The following is a 20,100-nucleotide window of genomic DNA, read 5'->3' on the forward strand; positions in this document are numbered from 1 at the left end:
TCATCCCAAGTGTTGAGTGAGAGTATGAGTATAACATAACTGGACCCGCACGTCACCGCCGGGGTCTCGGTTCTCCCGATATCCGGCGCGATTTCATTCATTTCTACTTACTTCACCTGGACCTTCTATGAGAAACACAACCACCTCAATGCTACCATGTGTGGCATCTTTTTCTCCTTGAGCGCATCCCAGCCCGTGCTGCCTAACGAGGAGACTTGCTGTTTATTGCGCAAACGAGGTCCCGATAGTTTCCAAGTTCATCAAGTTCAGCGGAATGCCAACACAAACCAGACAAGGACCGTACGGACTTTCCTTACCTTTGTGTCGACAGTTCTGTCGATAAGAGGTGACCATATCGTCATCCAGCCTCTTGTGGACACCGTCACTCAATCTGTATTTTGCTGGAATGGTGATGCCTGGAAGGTAGCAGGGGAACCCATTCGAGGTAATGATACCCAACTGATCTTTAATTTACTACTGCAAGCTGTGAGGCCACCGTACGACTCAGAACCGTCAAATGCCATTGATGATGCAGGTTCTGTTCAGAGAATTATCGATGTTATCAGTAGCATCTCCGGGCCGTTTTCCTTTGTGTTCTATGATGCTGTAAATGCGAAACTGTACTTCAGCAGGGACTGTCTTGGGAGACGGTCCCTGCTTCAAGGCCTCGATGAAACCGGGGCTCTGAAGATCTGCAGTATCTGTGACGGGACATCTTCCACCCACTTCGAAGAAGTTGCCACAACGGGAGTGCACATGGTTGATTTGACACAAACTGTCTTTCAAGATTCGCCCACATCCGATATTAGTACTACTCATTTCAATCCTAGCAGCTTACAAACACTACCATGGGAGGACATAGATTCTCCTGGCCATCTGGTACGTGTGTCCTTCTGACCATCGTCTTAAGATCCAGACTCATAGAAGTGCAGAAAACCCCTATTCCTCCCATGAATAGGTCCATTCCGCAGGACATTCCCCCTCAACTAAGTGTTGAGTCTCCTTGTGTGAATGACCTTGAGCAAAGGCTGCGTACATCGCTTACACTCAGAGTTCATAATGTGCGAGAACCCCCTAGTTTCACTACGGAAAGCAATGCAAAGGTTGCCGTGCTGTTCTCTGGGGGCCTTGATTGTACTATACTCGCTCGACTTTCGCATGAACTTCTTCCGAGCGACGAGTCAATCGACTTGCTCAACGTCGCTTTCGAAAATCCACGTGTAGCAGCTGCAATGAGCAAAGAAGCGAAAACAGGCTTAGTGTATGAAAACTGTCCTGACCGCATCACTGGCCGCGCAGCATTTGCAGAACTTCGGACCGTCTGTCCCGACCGCAACTGGCGCTTTGTCGCAATCGATATACCTTACGTGGAGACGGTTGCACATCGTGACACGGTGAAACGTTTGATGAGACCGCACAATACCGAAATGGACTTATCTATTGCATGTGCATTGTACTTCGCCTCACGTGGACAAGGCCAAGCACTTGACAGCCAGCAAGGCTCCACCGAACCAAAACCATATACGACGCCGGCAAGAATACTCTTATCCGGCCTTGGAGCCGATGAGCTCTTTGCTGGATACGGGCGACATGGCATAGCCTACTTGCGCAGTGGGTTCGAGGGACTCATCGACGAGATTGACCTTGACGTCAGCCGTCTCGGGAAGCGCAACCTCGGCCGCGACAACCGAGTAATAGCACACTGGGGCCGCGAAGCTCGGTTCCCATATCTAGACGAAAACTTCGTCTCCTGGGCTGTGCAAGCCCCGGTCTGGGAGAAATGCGGATTCGGCCTCCCCGATCCCAACCCGGAGGGATCAAGCGCCGGCATCGACCCAGAAAAGAGAGCCCTCCGCCTAGTAGCCCTGAAACTAGGCATGTCGAACGTGGCGCGAGAAAAGAAACGCGCCATCCAATTCGGCTCTCGAACAGCAAAGATGGAAAAAGGTAGAGTAAAAGGCACCGATGCCCTCAGCTAAAAAAAACCTCTGCAACTTTCGACACTCCTTGTCCGTCCTCTCTCCCTTGAACAAAACATACAATCTCTCCCCCCAAACAACCACCAAAATTAAACCCAGCAGTGATGATAAACCCATGGATCAGATACTTCTGAGCCCATCCCCCACCTAGCCTCAAACCCCCTTTACTACCATTCATCCAGCATCGGGCGACATACGATTTCCTTTGATCGCAGACTACTCATCCAGCCCACCAGTTTCCGAACTCACACTCAGCCATTGTGCACAGAAAGACACCGCCATCTTATTATTGTTGTACCCTCTGCGCTGGCCGTCAGAGGGAGGGCTAGGGCAATAATGGGACTGGAAGGTTCTACCTGTGCTACATAAAATGGCAATGGGCGGGTTATGGGAACAGGTTTGTGGCTAGGGGGGGGTGTGTCTTGTGAATTAAAGGGATTGTGTGTCGGTTTGCTCTTTGTATGGCTCTGGATGGTAGATTCGAATGGATTTTGAAGGAAAGAGGGGTAGGACCGTGAAGTTTTAAAAGGCAAGTCTGAGCTGGGTTCTTGTTTCATATTCATATTCTACATAGATTATAGACGGGATTATCCTATGTAGATTTTCTTCTGCATTTCATATGTATATTTTCGAACGATAAGGAAACGGGTCTAAGAATTCTAGATGATCTATGTCAGGGTACGAAGAATTTACAAAAGGAAATTTTGATGAGCAATATTGATATATTCAGTAGACAATCTAATACACGGAACAGCACCTGCATTAAAGAATCCAATGAAGAGATCAAAACAGCCGAAGAAGAATTAGTAGCCACGAGTCAATCCTGCTGCACAGGAGACATCAGAACCGGCTATGTCGGAAAAAAAAAAAAACGAAACAGCAACCAAAGCCCGATAAGTAAACAGGGGCAATGAGCAAAACGTGTATAGCCAAAAGCGGCGAGAAGTAGAGATAAGACAAAGCAAGCGGTCGGAACGTGCGAGCACGAGACCATGTGGTAATTGACAATAGAAACTTTTAACCTGCCGGAAGTCACTAGACCAGCAGCCGGTTGAAAAGGCGCTGAGCGCTTCCAGCATCTGGGTTGACGAGAGGCTCGAAGCCCCCGCCCTCCGCAGAAACCCATTCAAAACAGAGCTAGCAGAAACGGCACGATACATCGCGTAGAAAAAAAAAAAAGAACCGGCTTTTAATATCCTTTAGACCTTGTTCTGAGCCAGGGCCTTCCAATACTGCTCATTTCGTTGAGACTCTTCGAGCATTTTCTCCAACTCATCGATCCGGCGCTGCATCTGGTCCTGACGCTCCAGCTTACGGGCACGCGACTTGCGAGCCGCCTCAGTGTTACGAGCGCGCTTCATGGCCACTGGATCACAGTTGTCATACTTGATCGGAGGCAGAGGCTTCCGTTGGCGCGCATTGACGCCAGCAACTGTGGAGGGCTTGGATACTGAGCGCGTGGAGGCGGGAGAGGGAGCACGGGACGATGTGGAACGGACGGCTGGGGATGTCGGGAAAGTGTCAGCCTTGGGCTGAGACAACGCCGCAGCGAGATCCAGGGTGGTGGAGTCCAGACCCAGGGAGAAGCCATCCTGAGAAGGGAAGAGAGAGTCCCATTCTTCGACTCCAGGACCCAGCTCCATGTCCGTAGCGAACATGGGGGATGTATCTTGGCTAAAGTATCCAGGAGACTCGAAGGAGGGGGTGCTCAGATCGGTGAAAGAGGCCGACGGCGGAGCGGACGCATCCACGAACAGATCCTTCGGCGAGACGGTCCCCGAGGGGATCTCCGCCAGAGAGTCAGGACCTGACATTACGCCGGCGGTCATCTGCTGAGGGGAGAGCATGGTCGGTTCCGTGGTCGGAACGAAGTCGTCTCCAAAGCGGTCCGACTGCAGATCAAAGAGATCAGGGAGATCTACCGGCACATTAATCAGTGCTCCTCGAGACTGATCGCAGCGCAGGGCAAGCTCACCTTGAGCAATATTGGGGGTAGACATTATGCGACGGTGATTAATCTGGCTTTGTTGCCGTTTCTGATAGGGGTAGTTGAGAGGACTGTTGAATAGGGGAACGGGCGGGCGATTGGAATAAGCAGAATTCGGAGCAGAATTCGGAGCAACGGACGCGGCTTGGTGACGCAAGAGGTGCTGCCTGGTGGAGGGACTAAACCGATGAGACGAAGACAGATGGAACCCGGTAGACTGCGAGGCAAGTCTGGTCAAACGAGGAACCTGTACTGGCGAGGCTGAGAGCTGCTGCTGCTGAAGTTGCTGCTGCAAGCTAAGAGGGGATCGTCGAGAAAGGCGCGCAAGGCGGACCAGAGATGGATGAGACGCGGGGTATCTAGGGGTTGTGTTCAAGGGTGCTGGAGCACGTGAATCCCTGGAGGGATATAGCACAAAGTCCTCTGGTAGGGAGCTGGCACTGTTGTTGTCGTTGGGATTCAGATTCTGAGCCGTGGGCTGCGAGGGCGGGGGTGGAGGGAGCCATTTTGACTGTTGGTTATCCGTGGTGAACGACGTAAAGTCGAACGTAGAAATGTTGTTGGGGGAAGAACTTGAGCTACCCGAGATGGTGCTAAAGTTCAGAGGTCCTGGGACAGGAGACTCTGAGGATTGAAAGGAAGATATATTGGTAAAAGACGAAGTCCGTTGAGGATCTATGATGTCTGTCTCACGAGAGAAAGACGGATTCTTTCCTTGGGAAAGATTTAGAAAGAGGCCATTTTGGAACGCTTCTTGATATTCTAGGTTTTGTTCAATGTATGGCTGTATGGTGACGACGTTGGCAGTATGGATGGGATATAATGAGGAAAAGAAGGATGTGGTTGGAAAGAAAGATGTTGGAGGGAAGAAAAAAAAATTGGAAAAGAGAGGCGCAAGGCAACGACGGGAAATCAGGCACTTCTTAAACGCAGTGTGTGCGCCCTTCTTCCGACAAGGGACCAATCGCCGTTGACTGGCGCCCCGCCTGTCGCTCTAACCTCATCGGAGATAGCCCCATAGTAGCCGCGGTCAGCATGTGTGAGTCATAGAGAGTGAGCCTCCCTGATTGGCCCGCAGGACTCCTGCAGTGGATGCCCGGTTGTCCCAGGCACCTGCGGTGCCTGGGGCCGGTACGAGGAAAATACCTGCTGGCCACGCAAAAAATGCACAGTAGGCGGAAGTCACTTGTAGGTTTCGCAGCGGGTACCGACCCTCGTAATCGGCTCAACTTCTCCACCGCTTCCTAAGTAGCAATTTCCTACTATATCAACCTAGTGCTACAATAGTCTAAGCGTCAAGTCGCAGGATGATGTGGATGATGAAACCGGTTCGCGTCCAGTCTTGCTTACATCCATTGTCCAATCAGCGTCTCCCCTAGGAGGCTAGGCATCGACGAGTTGATCTCGCATCCTTTCACAGCCTCTCTCCAAGTCTGTCTCGGGGTCTGCATTGGGATGCCGCCAGATGGAGACCATTCCTATTCAAATGGGCTGAGCCGCACTTGTTGCAGGTGCAGATGCCAGAAGTATATGAGCAGGTTTAGTGGAATTCTCTCTCACCATCTGAATGGTGAGTGAGGGGAGGGGATCTTGAGGGGATTAATAATGTACGTGGAGATCACTTTCCCTTTTTCTCTCCCCGCTGGTCGAAGGGCGTGAAACTCTATCAGGCCCCCCAATTCAGGCTTCCGTCTCAGCCTTTTTTTCTATTTCATTATGTTTTTATTTAGATTTTTTTTTCCCTAGCCTGTCCTTCCTCCTCCGTATTCCTCTTTGAGAATGCACGATCAGAGCCAAATAGTAATACACTCATCCGTCGACAAGAAATCCCCTATCATAAAAAGCCACACTAGCTAGAAATAGTCCCCATTCCACGAAAACGATCATCCCCGAAATTGGAGAAAAGTAAAAGCGACCCTCCCAATGTTTCGAGAAAAAGAAGAAAGCAAAAAAAAAAAAAAGAAAAGAAAAGAAAAATAAAAATAAAAAGGGAAAACCCCTCTAAAATCGCTTGTTCTGCAACGCCTCCAAAAATCAGCCCTAACCAGAATCTCGGAGTATCCCAATCTACTCCGAGCAAAAGCAAGGCAACCTAGTTGAGTTCACTGTTCACCGACGTTGCAATTCTAATAGATTAATTACTTCCCTCCGTATAATCCAATTTTAAATCATTCTGCTATTTACTACAAACGCCGAGAGAGAAGAGAAGGGGGGGTGGCTGACCTGACCATGTGTCGGGTCTCAGATAAGAATATTCAATATTTACGCTAAGTCGAGCCGAGTTACTCGCTCGTCGCGCCGAAGAGTTCGACTGTTTGGTACGGGATTTTTTTTTATGTCGGAAGGAGTCCGGGCGTATCCGCCGGACTAGCGAGAAATTTGCGGGTGTCTGGACTGGTTTTTGCTTGTGATTTTTAATCGATGCTAGAGGGGGGATGCGGTCATCATTGAGTGAATCTAACTCTTATTTCATGATAGATCTAGCATACTAGTAGTTAGTAAGCCCAGATATAGATGGAGCCTGGTCAGTCATCTGATGTAGCGGATCAGAAACTTGAAGATTCCAGGTCATGTGCTCCTTGCCTTATTATTGATATCAGTATTGAGTATTGCAATGTATTCGTGCCTCACTCATTGTAAATGTTGAATTTGTGTTTTGCGTTTGCGTATGGGTGGTAGGTATAACAAAGTGAACTTCGTATATATATATATACTGGATTTTATACTTCGAGATGTAGCAGCTATCTAATTAATATGTTTAAACATGGAGTCGAATTCATATCTGTAGGACCAATGTAGGTTGTACATAAATACTCATACTTGTACATCACCCATCATAAACGTCTTTGATATATCTCTCATCACTCCATTGCTCTCTATTCAACGACCTCTAGGCAACATCACATATACCCATAATACTTGGATATGAGACACTCTCTCAAAGACACAACAAAAAGACAAAAACGCCGTGTGGCCTAGTCCAAGGTTCTGGACACCTGTGCGATATATGTATATAGTCCAAGCCCCTGAGGGAGCCACTGACAACATACTACCTGCAGCACGTCTGCCCCCAAAATAGATCTGCAGATATCCGTGCTCGCTCGTCAGGTGCGTACATATAATGCGAACACGAGCCAAAAAGAATACGAAGTACCAGTCGTATTGTTGAATGTACTGAGGCGCAAGGTTAGACTTTCAGCCAACGTTGGTTTATGGTCAAGGGAAAAGCGAAGAATTCCTCTTATACGACTAGACACACTTCCCCTAAGAAAGATTCCTGGGTACTAAGTCGTATATACTGCTAGAGTACTATCTTATCTTAGACCGCAGCAGAGTTATATACAGCTAGCTCTACCGCAATACCCAGCAGCATATCATTGATTCGAATAGGGTAGAGTCAAGAGGCGTATATTTGTAACTAGTGGGCATTACCTCTGCGAAGATCATTGACAATTTGGTTCATAGTCATACAACATTGGGATCCTCAAGCTAATACTAAAAAGGCTCTACTCCGCAGGGAAGAGTGGAGGAGAGCATTGACTGCACCAAGGTACTCACCGTGCACGACACTATTGAAAGAACATGGACATGTTTGTAAGCTAACACTCAACTATGAAGGAGGTAATATAGGAAGCATGGGATCTATTGCGAAAGGGAACTAAGTCGGATTATTGGAATGTGGATCAGTTGCCTGAGGACCTTTGGAATGGACCAAGTCATCCATTCCAAGACACAGATTTACAGTGCCAAATACGGATGCTGACCCTAATGTTCAATAAATTAAGGTACACCCCGAATCCTAGTCTGCATTCTCATGTCAGGGTTAGTGAAAAGACGCAGATCCGTGGAATGGAGCTCGAATCGGAAGTGTTCCACGATCACCCACTCGCTGGACGCGGACCTGTTTGGGATGGCAAAGTGCTTAAACGATACGTAGATCAATTACAGGGAACAGCCGATACAAAGACAATTATGGATTCTATTAGCTATTACCTATGATGCTGTGAGCTTGTACATGACGCATGCACGCGCCATGTAACCAGCCGGGCCCATGTCATTAGACGATTCAGTCAATTGGCGCAATGCGAGTCAGCACTGGCACGGACCATCCTTCCTCCCTATAGGGTATCAAAGTACAAGCATCAAACGGTTAAGGCAAGCAGACTAAACCAACTAAGAAAAACACAAACAGCAGTGGTATCAATCTAGTTTGGACGGCGCACAACATGAACGCACGCAAGGCCAAATTAGGGATCCTCGCGGAAACGGATATCATAAAGGAATGGAATGTGACCCAGACGCGAAACGAACATCGGAGCCGGAAATGACCGCCAAAGCAGCAGAGGGTATCATTGACACTCAATTTGGCAAGATCCTCGCTGCGAAGCAAGGTACCAAAGCAGTGACACTGGAATCAACACAAAATGATAACAATCAACAATTACTAATAATTCGTTCTTTTCCTTTTTTGATTATGCGACTGGAAGTACTCATCGCTGGCGGGTAGGAACACTAAACATGTACTCCATACTGATCCCACCAGTTCTCATACTCAATGACACGTCCTGGAGGAGCACTTCATGCAGCAGCCTGGACGGGGGCGGAGGTGGAAGAGACGTTGGCGGGCTTAGCCTCCTCAGTGGTGGTGGAAGGCTCGGCGGGCTTAGACTCCTCAGCGGACTCGGGAACGGTGGCCTCCTTGGGGGCACCCTCAGCCTTGCCTTCGGTCTCAGTGGAAGCCTCCTTGGGCTCCGACTTCACAGCCTTGCTGGGCTTGCGGAAGAGACCGCCCAACTTGTTGGGCTTGGGCTTGGACTCGCCCTCGGCCTCGTTGTCAGAGTCGCCCTTCTTCTTGCCGAAGTTGCCGAAGAAAGAGGTGCGACGCTTGTCCTTGGGAGTCTCAGCGGCAGGGGAAGCGGGGGCAGCGACATCCTTAGCAGCCTCGGCCTCAGCGGGGGCAGTCACAGCCTCAGGCTCAATGGGCTTCACAGCAGCCTCCTCAACAGGGTTGTCGAGCTGAGGAGCAGTGCTGGCAACGGCGGAGGGCTCAGTAGGGGCGGTGGCCTCCTTTTCAGATTTCTCGTGAGAAGGGCTGGTGACCTTCTGGAAGAAGTTGCCGAAGCGGGAAGTGCGCTTGGCCTTCTTCTCCTCCTTCTTTTCCTCCTTCCTTTCTTCTTCCTTCTTCTCTTCCTTTTCCTCCTTGGGTTCGGTGGGCTCGGCAGGAGCAGCGGCGGCGGCGGCAGAAGCAGCAGCAGGAGCTTTAGTCAAGTTAGCTTGGGATAATCAAAGTCGCGTAACCCCGGTACTTACCCTCAGCAGCCTCGGCAACGGCGGGAGCTTCAGTGGCCTCGGGGGCGGCCTCAGCAGACTTAGACTCCTCGGTCTTGTCCGCTTCCTTCTTCTCCTCAGTCTCTTCCTTCTTGCCCAGGAGAGTTCCGAAAATGCTGGCGCGCTTGCGAGACTGGGAACGGCTCTTGGCCTTGTTGTCCTTGTTCTCCTCGGCGGGGGCAGCCTCCTCCTTGGCCTCTTCCTTGGCCTCAACGGGCTTCTCAGCGGCCTTCTTAGGCTCGGCGACGGCAGGTCCGCCTATTGGATATTAGACTCTTACAGTAGCCACCTTACGAATTATATATACTTACTCAGCTTCTCAAGCTCAGCCTTGTAGCCCTCGCTGGAGGTGATAGCCTCCTTCTCAGCCTTGGCATCGGCAATCTTGGCCTCAAGGGCAGCGACCCAGCTGTCACGCTCGGCGGTGCTAGCAGCCTGGAAGGTGTGCTTGTGGCCGTTCACCTTGAAGATGAACTCGCTGGAACCCTCCTTGGTGACATCCGTGACATCGGCCTGTTAAAAATGTCAGTATTCTACATCCCTTCTAGACCGAGTAATATACTGACCAGGCTGAAGATGCCGGTAGGAGTGTTCTTGTCCTCGGCGCGCTTGGTGAAGAACAGAAGACCCTTGCCGGTCTGGCTAGCCCAGGCAGCAATGGGGTTGGCAACAGCGGGCTTCTCGTTCTGGTGGAAAGCAGAGAGCTGTTTGGCCTCGACAGCGTCATCGCTGAAGTAGAAGAAGCGCTTGGAGAAGCGCAGACCCCTAGAGTGCACGTGGTTAGTTTACCTTGGATGGGAGATGCACTGTGACATGCGGCGCTTACTTGACGAGACCGGGGGCCTTGTGACCGAGCACGCCCTCTGATGCGGGGGTCACCTCTTCCTTAGCCTCCTCCTTGGGCTCTTCAGCAGGAGCCTTGTCCTTCTTGTCCTCGGTGGCAGTGGGAGTGGCCTCAGCGTTCTCAGTGGGGATTTCCTTGGGAGCCTCCGCAGCCGGGTTCTCAGTCGCGGTGGTCTCAACGGGAGTTTCAGCGGCAGGCGCAACGGCAGGAGCGGCGACAGGGGTCTCCTCAACAGGTTTCTGGACGTCAGACATGTCGTCGGTAATGATTAGGTGGTAATTATAATAGTAGAGATGAGATTAAAAGTTGTTAATGGAAGCTGCAGTAGCTTCGTAATAAAGAGTCCGGTCCTGTAGGGTATCTTAAGGGGTATCTCAACAGAAAACAAGAGCTATCAAAGCACGAGGCTTGAAGAGCTCGGGTATCACAATGAAGGGTAAAGGGTTTGGGGGAAGAAGAGAACAAAGTGGTTTGCTCTGGGATTAAGCGCAGAAGCAGAATGGAATGGAGAGAGAAGAGAGGAAGAAAAAGAAAGAGGAGAAGGAAAAAGGACAAAGAAGGAGAAGGGGCGAAAGGAGGGAGAAAATAATGAAAGGGTGTGGGCAGAATCCCCAGAAAGGGAAAGGAGCTGCAGGGCGGCCAACAAGGGAAAAAAAATACAGTACAGTCAAGAGAGTGAGAGAGAAGTAAAAGAAGTTGGTGGGGCTTTGAGTGTTTACACGGAGGAAGTAAAAAAGAAATATTAAAAAATAAAATATTTAATTTTGATTTGCTTCCACTTAATTTCTGTTTTCAATTCAGTAATAAATTTACTTTTTGTTCACTTCTCTTTCTTCCTTGTATCCAATGGTCTGTTCAGAATCAGGGGTTGCCCCATCGGATGCGATGTACTCGAGTATCAGGTGCTCTTCATCCGGACAACACTTCTGCAGGTGACGAGGAATGATGAAGAGGTACCATCGGTTGATTCCCGGGAAGCCCATCTCGGACTGAACAGCTTGATAGGTAGATCCAAGAATGAGTGACAAGTATACATATCTTGGTATCTCTCTTTTCTTGGGTGCAGTACTCCAAAAGTACAACGGAGTATGTGCGTCCTGAAGGTACTTCCTCCTATGATGGCAAATTTGCCGGTTTGAGTCTAGAATCAGAAACTAAATTCCGCCAAGTTGAAAAAATTTCTTAATGGGAGAATAAAGATAGACATGAACTAGCAACCCCCCTATAGTTCTGGAGGTCCAAAAAGGAGATGAGACTCGGGGACCTGAGCGACACTATGACAGCTAGCTTGAAGTGTAGAGTAGTAGCTTCTCCCCCTACCGGTCCTGCAGCTTAACGGGTAGTAGCCCTAATTAACTACCGATCGCTTCTTCTCATTCTCCCTCCAGAAGAAGTTGACGTGCGAAAATTTCTCCCATCTTAGTGCAAGTTCGTTCTGGAAAGAAAGGGAAAAGAACATCTTAACACCAACCATCGAACCATAACCCAAGGTCCAATGTTTTGGATCATGTCATCTGCTCACCGCGTTGTGGGACCTCCAGCCACCCATTCGGAAGTTGAACCATGGATAGAGTCTCCTTTCTAGATCAACCTGAGTGGGTTACTGGTGGTTGAACCGTGTTACTTTGAGTCATATGGTCCGTGTTTCTCTCATGATAGAGAGAGATACTTGAAAACAAAAGTAAGAAGAAAAAAAATTAGAAAAAGAAAAATACATCCTTCGGCCACAACACCCTCAACAAATAATTGCTTTTTGACTCCCATACCAATCAATACATTTGTGTCAATCGCACGACGGAAATTTATCCTGCCTTCCTTGATTTCAAGTATGTATGGGTAGTATGTACCTATTTTCCCCCCTGCAATGCAACGGTCCTATAAAAATCTCCCAACTTTACATCCCTGAATAAAACAAGAAAAAAAAAAAAATACAAAAAAGGACCAGACCACCACAGGTCATAGTCATACATAGACCTAAACAGGATCCACCAAATGATCTCGATTATCAGAAAATTTCCCACAAACAAGCTAACCAAGTAAACCAATTCCGCGTTCCACTTTAGTCGACTTAGCTTAGTTTAGCTTCCCAAAATTAACCTAATTATGTACCATCCCATCCTGACCCTAGTTCTGGTTTCCCGTGGACTGAAATGCCATGACGTTCATAATACATATACCTAATATGCTACCACCCAGCACTTACCAACCAACCAACCATGCGCCAGTTCAACCCTTAACCAGTGTTCATTCACCCTGAAGCGCCTAACCCGGAAGGAGGCAACACAGTTGAATTCAACATACTCAAAAGAAGACCTAGTAAAAGAAAGTATATTTGGCCACGCGACTCGACATCTCATCCCCAACCCCGTGACCGGATCGCATATCCAATGAAGAGAAAAGGACCCCCTCCTTCACCAGGTTTGACTGGTGATGGAACGATAAGAGGCTAAGTTGACGCCAATCGCAGAAGAATTGGAACCAGGTCCAATCCATTCGCAATGGAACTAAATACTAACACGGAGGACTCCTGTCCATCCAACCATTACATGTGGAGAGAAGCGAAAAGGAAGCCAAAGGAAGTTAAAAAAAGAAAAAGGGAAAAGGGAACAGATCCTCTTGAACGTAGAACCCCTATCACGGTATTCCTTTTTCAACTTTTATTTTTCCTTTTTATTTTCTTCCTTTTATTTTTATTTTATCTGTTTCTCGGGATTTAGTGTTTGGTCTAGTTTCTAGCGAGAGAAGAGAAAAACAAAAGAAGAAAAAAAACTGAAATTGGACGGCCGATGATTATTTACCTATAAATTAAAATCGACAGCCAGCTTTAGGAAAAAATGGTTCGTTAGCATCGTCTTGTAGGCGCTACGGTGGGTAACATAGTCAAGAACCCCCACTCGGTGCGGTACTATTGTCGCGCAGGAATGTTTGTCGCAGCCCTATCAATGCATTTTTCTTTTGGCTCCCTTCGGCTGGTGTCAAGCCATCCCTGCAGGAGGGAGGATCGATGTCGCTTTTCGCGAGAGGGGGAAACGCATAGTACGTAGTATGAGTTTGTCACTGATTTTCTTCAGCGACATACATATATACATGTACAATAGTCACATATGTAAGTTTTCCTCGTCGTTTGCCTTCACAAAATAACTAATAAATAAATAAGTACCTTACTTAAATTGAATTTTGTGGCGACCAGATAAAACCATCTATATTAAATAGAAAGGGAAAAAAAAAAAAAAAAAAAAAAAAAACTTTCTAACCCCCTACTCCCTTCAGAGTAGTACTACCCAAGCTCAGCTTCGAAGCTAAGAAGTCAAGGTACCTCTGGGTAACTTGGTACTTAGTAATAGGGAACTAAGTTAACTTAGTTTCCTACTAGTCTCATCCACTGCCCCCTTTTCTATTATGGACCGTTTCGAGCCCAACGGACGATACCAATCCAGCCAATCAGGCCACTGTCGATCTGATGATCGTTGTCCTTGGCCCGTGTCTATCCTGGTCCATTGAACAAGGACGAGGGTCGCTCATGTTCTCCCAGGTTCCGAACGTGTCTATGACCGTTGAAGGGAGTCGATGCCTGACCGGTGGATTAGTCGCGTTTCAGCTTGTATCAGACATTGATTGTTTGGAAATGAATCAAGTCTTGGGAGGTTTTTTTTTTTTTTTTTTTTTTCCTCTTTGGGTCGTTGGGTATATGGTTGTGGTTCTCTTAAGATTATGATAGTAAAGCATAGATGGGTGGGGGAAATGGCGTACTCCGCATGAGAACGGAGTCGAATTCATTAGGTATATGTGCTGTGCCTTTGTGATTCCGATATTGTCCGGAAGGTCGGCTTAGGTTATATCATAAATGGTCATCCTTATACCGATTTCCATAGAATCTGATATCAAGATTGCGCCATTCCCTATGTATTGCCTGTTCGGAATGCCTATCTTAGTAACTCCTTCTTTCCCTGCTAATAAAGACTTCCCCGCAGCCTGGATGGACCTCATTTCAGCCACTCAATGGTTTGAAACAAATCCAGAAGATTTTACACTATGGTTCTATCTATCCCTTACAGGTGGGCTCAACGCAGTGTCAGGTTTACGACCTGTCTAAAATTTGGGTGATCTGACACAATCATTAGCCGGTAGGTCTACGGAAGTCACGAGTTTGCCTTATCGTGTCAGCTATCATGTGCAGGCTGCATGATTTGCATCATCGCCAGAGGAGCACGTGTTCCGCAGTAGTCTTTGATTATGTATATCACATATGCAAAATGCTCAAATATAACGCTCAAAGTTTCACCAACCAGATGCTGTATAATGCCACAAATTTGTACACCTGACCTACCCAAGCATGCTCAGAGAAACAGTACGATGCCACCATTAAGCCGCCATAGTAAGAACATAACTAAACCCGGTTAGTGTTGCCGAAAACCAGTGCCGAATAAGGCGGAAATCACTTACGAAGTAATGCTATCCATGCGTTCAGTGGTCAGCTTCAGACTGACTGTCAGCAGTTCCCGGGCAATTTCGGGTTCTTGCTCCCTTAGATCTCGCCATTTGGCCGTAGACAAACACCATGCGACGCAGTCTTGCTCCGCCTTAACCGTTGCCGTTCGTCGGGTTTCGCTGAAGAATGGCAATTCTCCGCACGGCCGTCCGGCGACAATCAGCTCGAAATACCGCCCTTGCGGCAGCTCATATTCCGCACGCAGCATCCCGGATTCAAGCAAATAGAAGGCGTTGGGCACGTCGCCCTCTTGGAACAATACAGTGCCCGCTGCGTAGGTGTCACGGACAAAATAGGCACAGGCCCGGAACCAGAAATCCTCGTTCCGCAAAGTTAATCCTTGGAATGTCTGGAGTAAAAGGGGCAAAGGCTGTCGCATGGCAGCCCATGCTGCTGGGGCTACCACGGCTGTCTCATCTTCGCACAGAGTCGTAGTGGCTGCCTGCTGGAGATACCTATGACGAGGAGAGCTCACTATACTGTCATGGAGATGCTGTTGGCCTTGCGATCCGGGTACCTCTAGGAATGCCGAGGACATATCCTTTCTCTTGAGCAACGCTTCACGGTGGCTGTAGAAGACTTTTAGATAGTCATTCTCGCAGAACTCAAGCGCAGAGTTGAAGTCCTCGAAAATCTGCACGTCATTTTCGGACTCGAACAACCCCACATTCTGAAGGCTCCTGCCAACCTCCCCTTCCATATTCAATCCAGAAATAGTCATGAGCACGTTCCGCTTCCGCAGAATGCGATTGATACGTGTGAAGGCCTCGGCGGCAGAGAAATCAATGCCGTACACGCGCGAGAAATCCAGAATAATGAATCGAATAGGACGCTTGTTAAACGCTTCCTCTTCAATCAAACCCCGCATTGTATTCTCAACGTTAACAATGGTTCCGAAAAATAGATAACCCCCAAGTTTGATAATGAGTGTCTGTTGTCCTGCTTCTCTCAAGAACCGCTGTTGAATCGGAGGCCGGCGGACAGTTGAGCCAGCAGTCTTGCCGGAAAACGTCGCCCTAATCGCAGATTTGCGAGATGTCTGAACGACGAAACTCAGGCACGCTAGGATGATACCGACGAAAATGCCCACGACAAAGTCCCAAGCGCCCATGGTAACGACAATTATGACGACCTGCCAAGTTAGTTTACAGAACGGAATAGAAATTATAGATAGCGCCTACTGTTAGATATTCGTGTCTGTGCAATTTCCCCCAGGTATCAACTAGCGCTTCTTCCATCAATTCGATACCGAGTAAGAAAATGAGTGCTCCCACAACCATGACTGGAATGAAACCGACTATTACTGGCCCAACGAGGAGGATTCCCAGAGTAGCAGTAGCAAGCATGACACCTGCCAAGCGTGAATTTCCACCGCTGTCGATAAAAAGTAAACTGTTGGTGTATACAAGGTAATTCTATGGGGGTTAAGCATGTGATAAACACTGTAAAGGGGCAAAAAACATACCTGTATGCTGCCAACACATCCTGACAGAGCATTGGTCACTCCATGTGCCATAAGCTCACGGTCAACATTCAGATTATCTTCGCCAGTCGATATGCCCAACGCTGGAACGTTGATGGGAACGTGAAGGACCCCAAAGAATGTAAGCGCAAACATCGCCGGTATAGTATCAATAAAGGCAGCCCAGTCGACGGCAGCGAAGTCTGACATCGTCAGAAATACAGGATCAAATGGTTGTGGCCGTACTCACCATAAAGTGTATAGAAATGCCACCATGGGTTATTAGATGATGGCGCTTCGAACACCCACCCACTTTCCCGTAGAGTATCCATAGGCACACTGGCACTCAATTTGGCGATATAGAAAAGGATAGCAACGGCAATAAAGTAGCCACCAACCAGAAAATTAGACCGTACAAAACGCTTCAAAACAAGGAGACCGATTGCAAGTAGCAAGGGTATTATCCAAAGGGCAACAGTGTCTGAATGGAAAAGTTTCTCCAGAGTAGGGATGGTATATTCGAGCGATCCCGGTAGTCGAGCGGAAACCTCAACACCCGTCTGCAGGAGAAAGAACCCCACACCACCGATACACCCAATCAAGATATGTCTAGGGAAGAATCCAATGAGGGATCCTAATTTACAAGTTCCCATCAAGAAGAATACCAACCCGGTCAGGACAGAACTGACTGAAAATGCTAGGATTGTTGTTGCGATGACAGACCTTGGGTTATCCTGGCCCACACGTGCCAGGATTGTGAAGGCCATCTGATGGAAAAAGGGAACAACTTCGATCATCTCACTCCCAATCCCACCGCGGAAGATTGATCCCCCACATGAGAAGACCAGCTGGGCGATGATAGTACTAACGTAGAACATGGAAATGCCGTCGGACCCAAGATTAGAGAAAATTGGCTCCCCAAGTGGAAACAAAATCATTCCATAGGATAGAGCATCAAGGATGTTGAGCAAAAGGCCGAGGAATACCGAAGGCAGTAGACTAACAGGACGGACGACACCTTGTTCCCAGACTGCCCGCCCATTCCATGATTTTGGATGCACTAACCCTTGAAGGCAAACCGTACAACTCGAGAACGCTTGATGGAATGCACTCGGGTTGCGCTCCCTTATAGTCTCTTGACTCTCAACGTCCTCGGCAACCCCGTAACTACGGAGACGCTTTGTCTGCGGTGACTTGGGCAGTAGGGACGTCTGATCGGTAATAGGAGCTTCACGTATGTCGGACGACGCGCCTGAACTCCCCACGGAAGCTCCACATTCACCCAGTCCATTCTGGTCTATAGCGCTATTCCGACCATCGGCACCGTCCAGAGAGTCAGAAGGGTTGCGGATCATCTCCGTCAAGGCCGACGAACCAGCGGTAGGGCCGACGGAAGGTTCGGTGTCTAAAACTGGGACTACAGTATCGGTGGGCGACGAAGAGAGGTCTATATTTTGGATCGGGTGAAAGATATCGAGTGACGGTGGTAGCGTATTCCGTTCCTGGGGAAGTGAGCTTCCATTGAGGGACAAAGCATAAGATGCCAGTTCAGCGGTTTGCTCTCGAAGACCTTGAGACGAATAAGGAGCGGGATCTTTAAATCACCAGTCAATAACACTCTCCAATGGAGCCATTGTGGTTATGGGGAAGCTTCCTGTTTCACACCTGCTGTACTGTTGAACGATCGATGGTAGAAAGAACGACTTGGCGTTCTGTGGCTTGTCCCGCCAGATACAAGGGGCTCGATCCCCAAAGGTGTTCTCGGAGGACTACCATTATTGGCCTGCTCGACAGGGGCCTCAATCACATCTGGAGCCTCATCATCGACGAATAGAGAGCGGCGGAGAGGCAGTCCGGATACGCGAGAATCGCTCCGGCCTCGTGGGCGGAAGACACCCATCGTCGTCGTCAGAGTCGCGTAAGTGTCGTCAATGCAAGTGGGCTGAAACGATCGATACTCCTGTCAGACCAGGAATCCCCGCAGTCTTCGAAACCTTTTTCTTTGGTTGTGGGAGGGCGGGCCCAAACACTGGGTGAGGAGAAGAAGTGACCCTAGATGACGCAAGTGTCAATCAGACCACAGGCGCAATTGACATTGTTTAGGTTACCGGGGATGTGGGAAAAGTAAATGGAAGAAGACATCTGAAGAACAAAGTGTCATTCACCCACGAGTAGTAATAGATCCGAGGGGAAACATGGACAGGAACCCGGAGGGGTGGAACTTGGCTCTTGTTATCGGCATTGACTAAGAAAAGTTCTTATCACGGTGGACTTATCGCCGGGTCCATTTGGGGTTTAGCGTGGGAACTATCTGAGAAGGGGATAGTGCAATGGGGCCCTGATAGAACATTATGTAATGATTGGTGATAGCTGGCTGTCATCGATTGATTTATTTGGAGCTTTGATTCTTTTTCATATCTATCAATCGAAGAGTGAACCCAAGCTTCAGATAATGTGGAACCCAGGTTACATATGATAGGTTACCCCCATGGGTCTGTGCTTCTTTTCCTCCGAAGCTTCATGCATCTACCGACTTAGCTGCTCTCCATGCCCATCCGTTGAGTAACCAATTCCCTACCAATTACATGATTGATATGGCCCACTAACCATTGGCCAGCTTTTAGCTGCAGCATATTACGTTGACTTGCACTACTATCTTCTTGAGAATCAAGCTACGGCCGGGGAGCAAGCGATACTCTCCATCGACCATTCACCCCTTACCTCTAGGGTCCCAAGAAGCCTTCTTCCAAGTTGATTTACATCAATTGAATGTCGGTCCAATTTTCCAATGCATGTTGTATAAATATGTAATGGCCGTAATTTGCGTGCTCAGTTTCATTTCTGTTCACCGTGGCCAAGTTGAAAAGGCTGTGGTGCTTGAGCTAGCACTCCACCTCTATATCCCCAAGACAGGTGACCTGAGGGAGTGTTCGTCTAAAACACTGAACCCACAGATCCATTAGCTATCATGTCGAATCACCTTGGGGGCCATCTCCTCGCCACTTCAAATGTGAAGCTTGGCAGAAGGGAGCTCGAGCATCTATTGAACATGGTTCTGGAAATATCAACATATCACATGTAGATAACCAGCGCAAATCAGATAAGCTAGGGTAGTCTATGACTTGACATGGGACCGTTGCCTTCATCGTAAAGGTTACGAAGAGCATCGCGACAATCTAATCCGACTATCAAGTGATATAATTAGGCCCCGTACTTCCCTCGTTACGTTCTATTGCCAAATTAAGGATCTTGCAGGACCCCATGATTATATGGCAACGTTACTGCCCAGTGATCATTGGCTCTCAACTGCTATAGTTTACAAAGACATATCTTGAACCAGACTTGACCCAAACATCGGAGGTTAAAAGCCCTGATCTGTGCCAATGACTGATCTTACCTTCCCAGCCAAATAGCTTTATGACGATATTATCGGCTGCCGAAAGACGATGACAAGGATACTGGAGCTGTGACCCTGGCTAGCTCCTGGGTTCTATGGTGGTTGATACCAGTAGTAGACGCTTGGCTGTGTGAGGGACGCGTCGAATGAGATGGAAGGGAAGTATCTGATGAAGCAATCAACACGCATGGTACCGTTCAAACCAAACCATCTCTGGTATTCTGCCATCGGTTCGTAAACTGCTTTCTTCCGATAGGCAAGACCTTACTGCCTTCAGTTCGAAAAAGTTAGAATATTGATACATGACTTGTTCATATAATCTCGTTGAACTGTTCATAATCAAGAAGCTCCTTTTGCGGTCGGCCTGCTTCTCAGGTTGAATACTATCGTCTTGAACTAAGTCCTTTCGCTCAAACGACGCGTTCCTCATGATATGTTACAGCATAGCCAGAGTGTTCTGATAAGTGTGTAACCAATCAGGCATGGTATATTTTGACTTGTGCGGGTCTTATTCTAACCTTACTGAGACGCCTTCATAGGCTCTATACTCGTAGCCCCAGTGTTCGCTATTCGCCACATCGTCGTTGTAAGCGTAGTATTATCATCGCCGGCTA

At 48.3% G+C, this 20,100-nt stretch overlaps 5 protein-coding genes across 5 annotated transcripts; 2 read left to right on the forward strand and 3 right to left on the reverse strand.

Annotated features, from left to right (window-relative positions):
- The first annotated feature begins 1 nt into the window (after position 1).
- On the forward strand, positions 2–2,381 carry BDW43DRAFT_251634 (asparagine synthetase domain-containing protein). Its single transcript, XM_032039817.1, has 2 exons — positions 2–879; positions 933–2,381. The coding sequence occupies exons 1-2, from the start codon at positions 157–159 to the stop codon at positions 1,977–1,979; spliced, it is 1,770 nt and encodes a 589-aa protein (XP_031903116.1). The 5' UTR covers positions 2–156; the 3' UTR covers positions 1,980–2,381.
- A 654-nt stretch (positions 2,382–3,035) lies between these two features.
- On the reverse strand, positions 3,036–4,360 carry cpcA (amino acid starvation-responsive transcription factor GCN4). Its single transcript, XM_032039818.1, has 2 exons — positions 3,955–4,360; positions 3,036–3,897 (listed from the first exon to the last, which is right to left on the reverse strand). The coding sequence occupies exons 1-2, from the start codon at positions 3,977–3,979 to the stop codon at positions 3,179–3,181; spliced, it is 744 nt and encodes a 247-aa protein (XP_031903117.1). The 5' UTR covers positions 3,980–4,360; the 3' UTR covers positions 3,036–3,178.
- Positions 4,361–8,544: 4,184 nt separating this feature from the next.
- Positions 8,545–10,392, reverse strand: BDW43DRAFT_308547 (uncharacterized protein; the record flags this gene model as incomplete). The annotated part of the gene is made up of 5 exons (XM_032046530.1): positions 8,545–9,224; positions 9,277–9,552; positions 9,606–9,807; positions 9,861–10,059; positions 10,121–10,392. The coding sequence occupies 5 exons, from the start codon at positions 10,390–10,392 to the stop codon at positions 8,545–8,547; spliced, it is 1,629 nt and encodes a 542-aa protein (XP_031903118.1).
- A 4,108-nt stretch (positions 10,393–14,500) lies between these two features.
- BDW43DRAFT_298372 (sulfate transporter family protein) lies at positions 14,501–17,989 on the reverse strand (the record flags this gene model as incomplete). The annotated part of the gene is made up of 6 exons (XM_032044543.1): positions 14,501–14,525; positions 14,582–15,759; positions 15,809–16,042; positions 16,093–16,292; positions 16,340–17,683; positions 17,755–17,989. The coding sequence occupies 6 exons, from the start codon at positions 17,987–17,989 to the stop codon at positions 14,501–14,503; spliced, it is 3,216 nt and encodes a 1,071-aa protein (XP_031903119.1).
- Positions 17,990–18,514: 525 nt separating this feature from the next.
- On the forward strand, positions 18,515–19,465 carry BDW43DRAFT_268038 (uncharacterized protein). Its single transcript, XM_032041071.1, has 2 exons — positions 18,515–18,646; positions 18,714–19,465. Exons 1-2 carry the CDS (start codon positions 18,578–18,580, stop codon positions 19,050–19,052), a joined length of 408 nt encoding a protein of 135 aa, XP_031903120.1. The 5' UTR covers positions 18,515–18,577; the 3' UTR covers positions 19,053–19,465.
- The last annotated feature ends 635 nt before the right edge of the window (positions 19,466–20,100 follow it).

This window comes from Aspergillus alliaceus (genome assembly GCF_009176365.1).
Source record: "Aspergillus alliaceus strain CBS 536.65 unplaced genomic scaffold BDW43scaffold_9, whole genome shotgun sequence".
NCBI lineage: Eukaryota > Fungi > Ascomycota > Eurotiomycetes > Eurotiales > Aspergillaceae > Aspergillus > Aspergillus alliaceus.